The sequence below is a fragment of the Fonticula alba genome (genome assembly GCF_000388065.1).
Source record: "Fonticula alba strain ATCC 38817 unplaced genomic scaffold supercont2.9, whole genome shotgun sequence".
Lineage (NCBI taxonomy): Eukaryota > Rotosphaerida > Fonticulaceae > Fonticula > Fonticula alba.
In genome coordinates, this window is record NW_009242979.1 from 76803 (window position 1) to 77345 (window position 543).

The 543-nt window shown below is 70.0% G+C and overlaps 1 protein-coding gene across 1 annotated transcript in view; it reads left to right on the forward strand.

Moving 5' to 3' along the window:
* The window catches only part of H696_05092 (serine/threonine protein kinase), a gene marked incomplete at both ends in the record, with an annotated part of 11294 nt that overhangs the window by 6932 nt on the left and 3819 nt on the right, over positions 1-543 (forward strand). The window contains one exon of the mRNA XM_009498943.1: positions 61-431. Within this exon, the coding sequence (XP_009497218.1) occupies positions 61-431 (371 nt within the window). The remainder of the gene's footprint in view (positions 1-60; positions 432-543) is intronic.

The window sequence follows — 543 nt, forward strand, 5'->3', positions numbered from 1 at the left end:
CTGGAGATGATCCAGTCCGGCGACCAGCTTTACACCTGTGTATCTACCTGCGGGAGCCAGGAATACCGCGACCCGGTGTCGCTGGCCTGCCTGCCGTGCCACAGTGCCTGTGCCACGTGCAATGGGCCCACCGATCACGACTGCTGGCGGTGCGCCGACTCCGTCCTGCAAGATGGCCAGTGCCTGCAATCCTGCGCTCCCAAGCATGTGGCCACCTCGGGCCGGTGTCTCCCCTGCCATCCTTCGTGCGCCGGCTGCTTCGGCACCCGGAGTACGGAATGCCACGACTGCCTGGGTGGCTTGCTGACGCTGCCAGCTGGCGGCCCGGCTGCCCGGTGTGTGGCTTTCTGCCCGGTGGGCTACAGCACTTCGACGGCCGGGTGCTCGCCCTGTGGGGCCCACTGCAGCAGCTGCCCCGGGCAGGCGGACACGTGTGCCCTGTGCGAGCGGGGTGGCTGCTGGCCTCGCCGGCGTGCGTGGACTCCTGCCCGGCCGGGTCCTCGCCGCAGGGCGGCTTGTGCGTCACCTGCCACCCGACCTGTG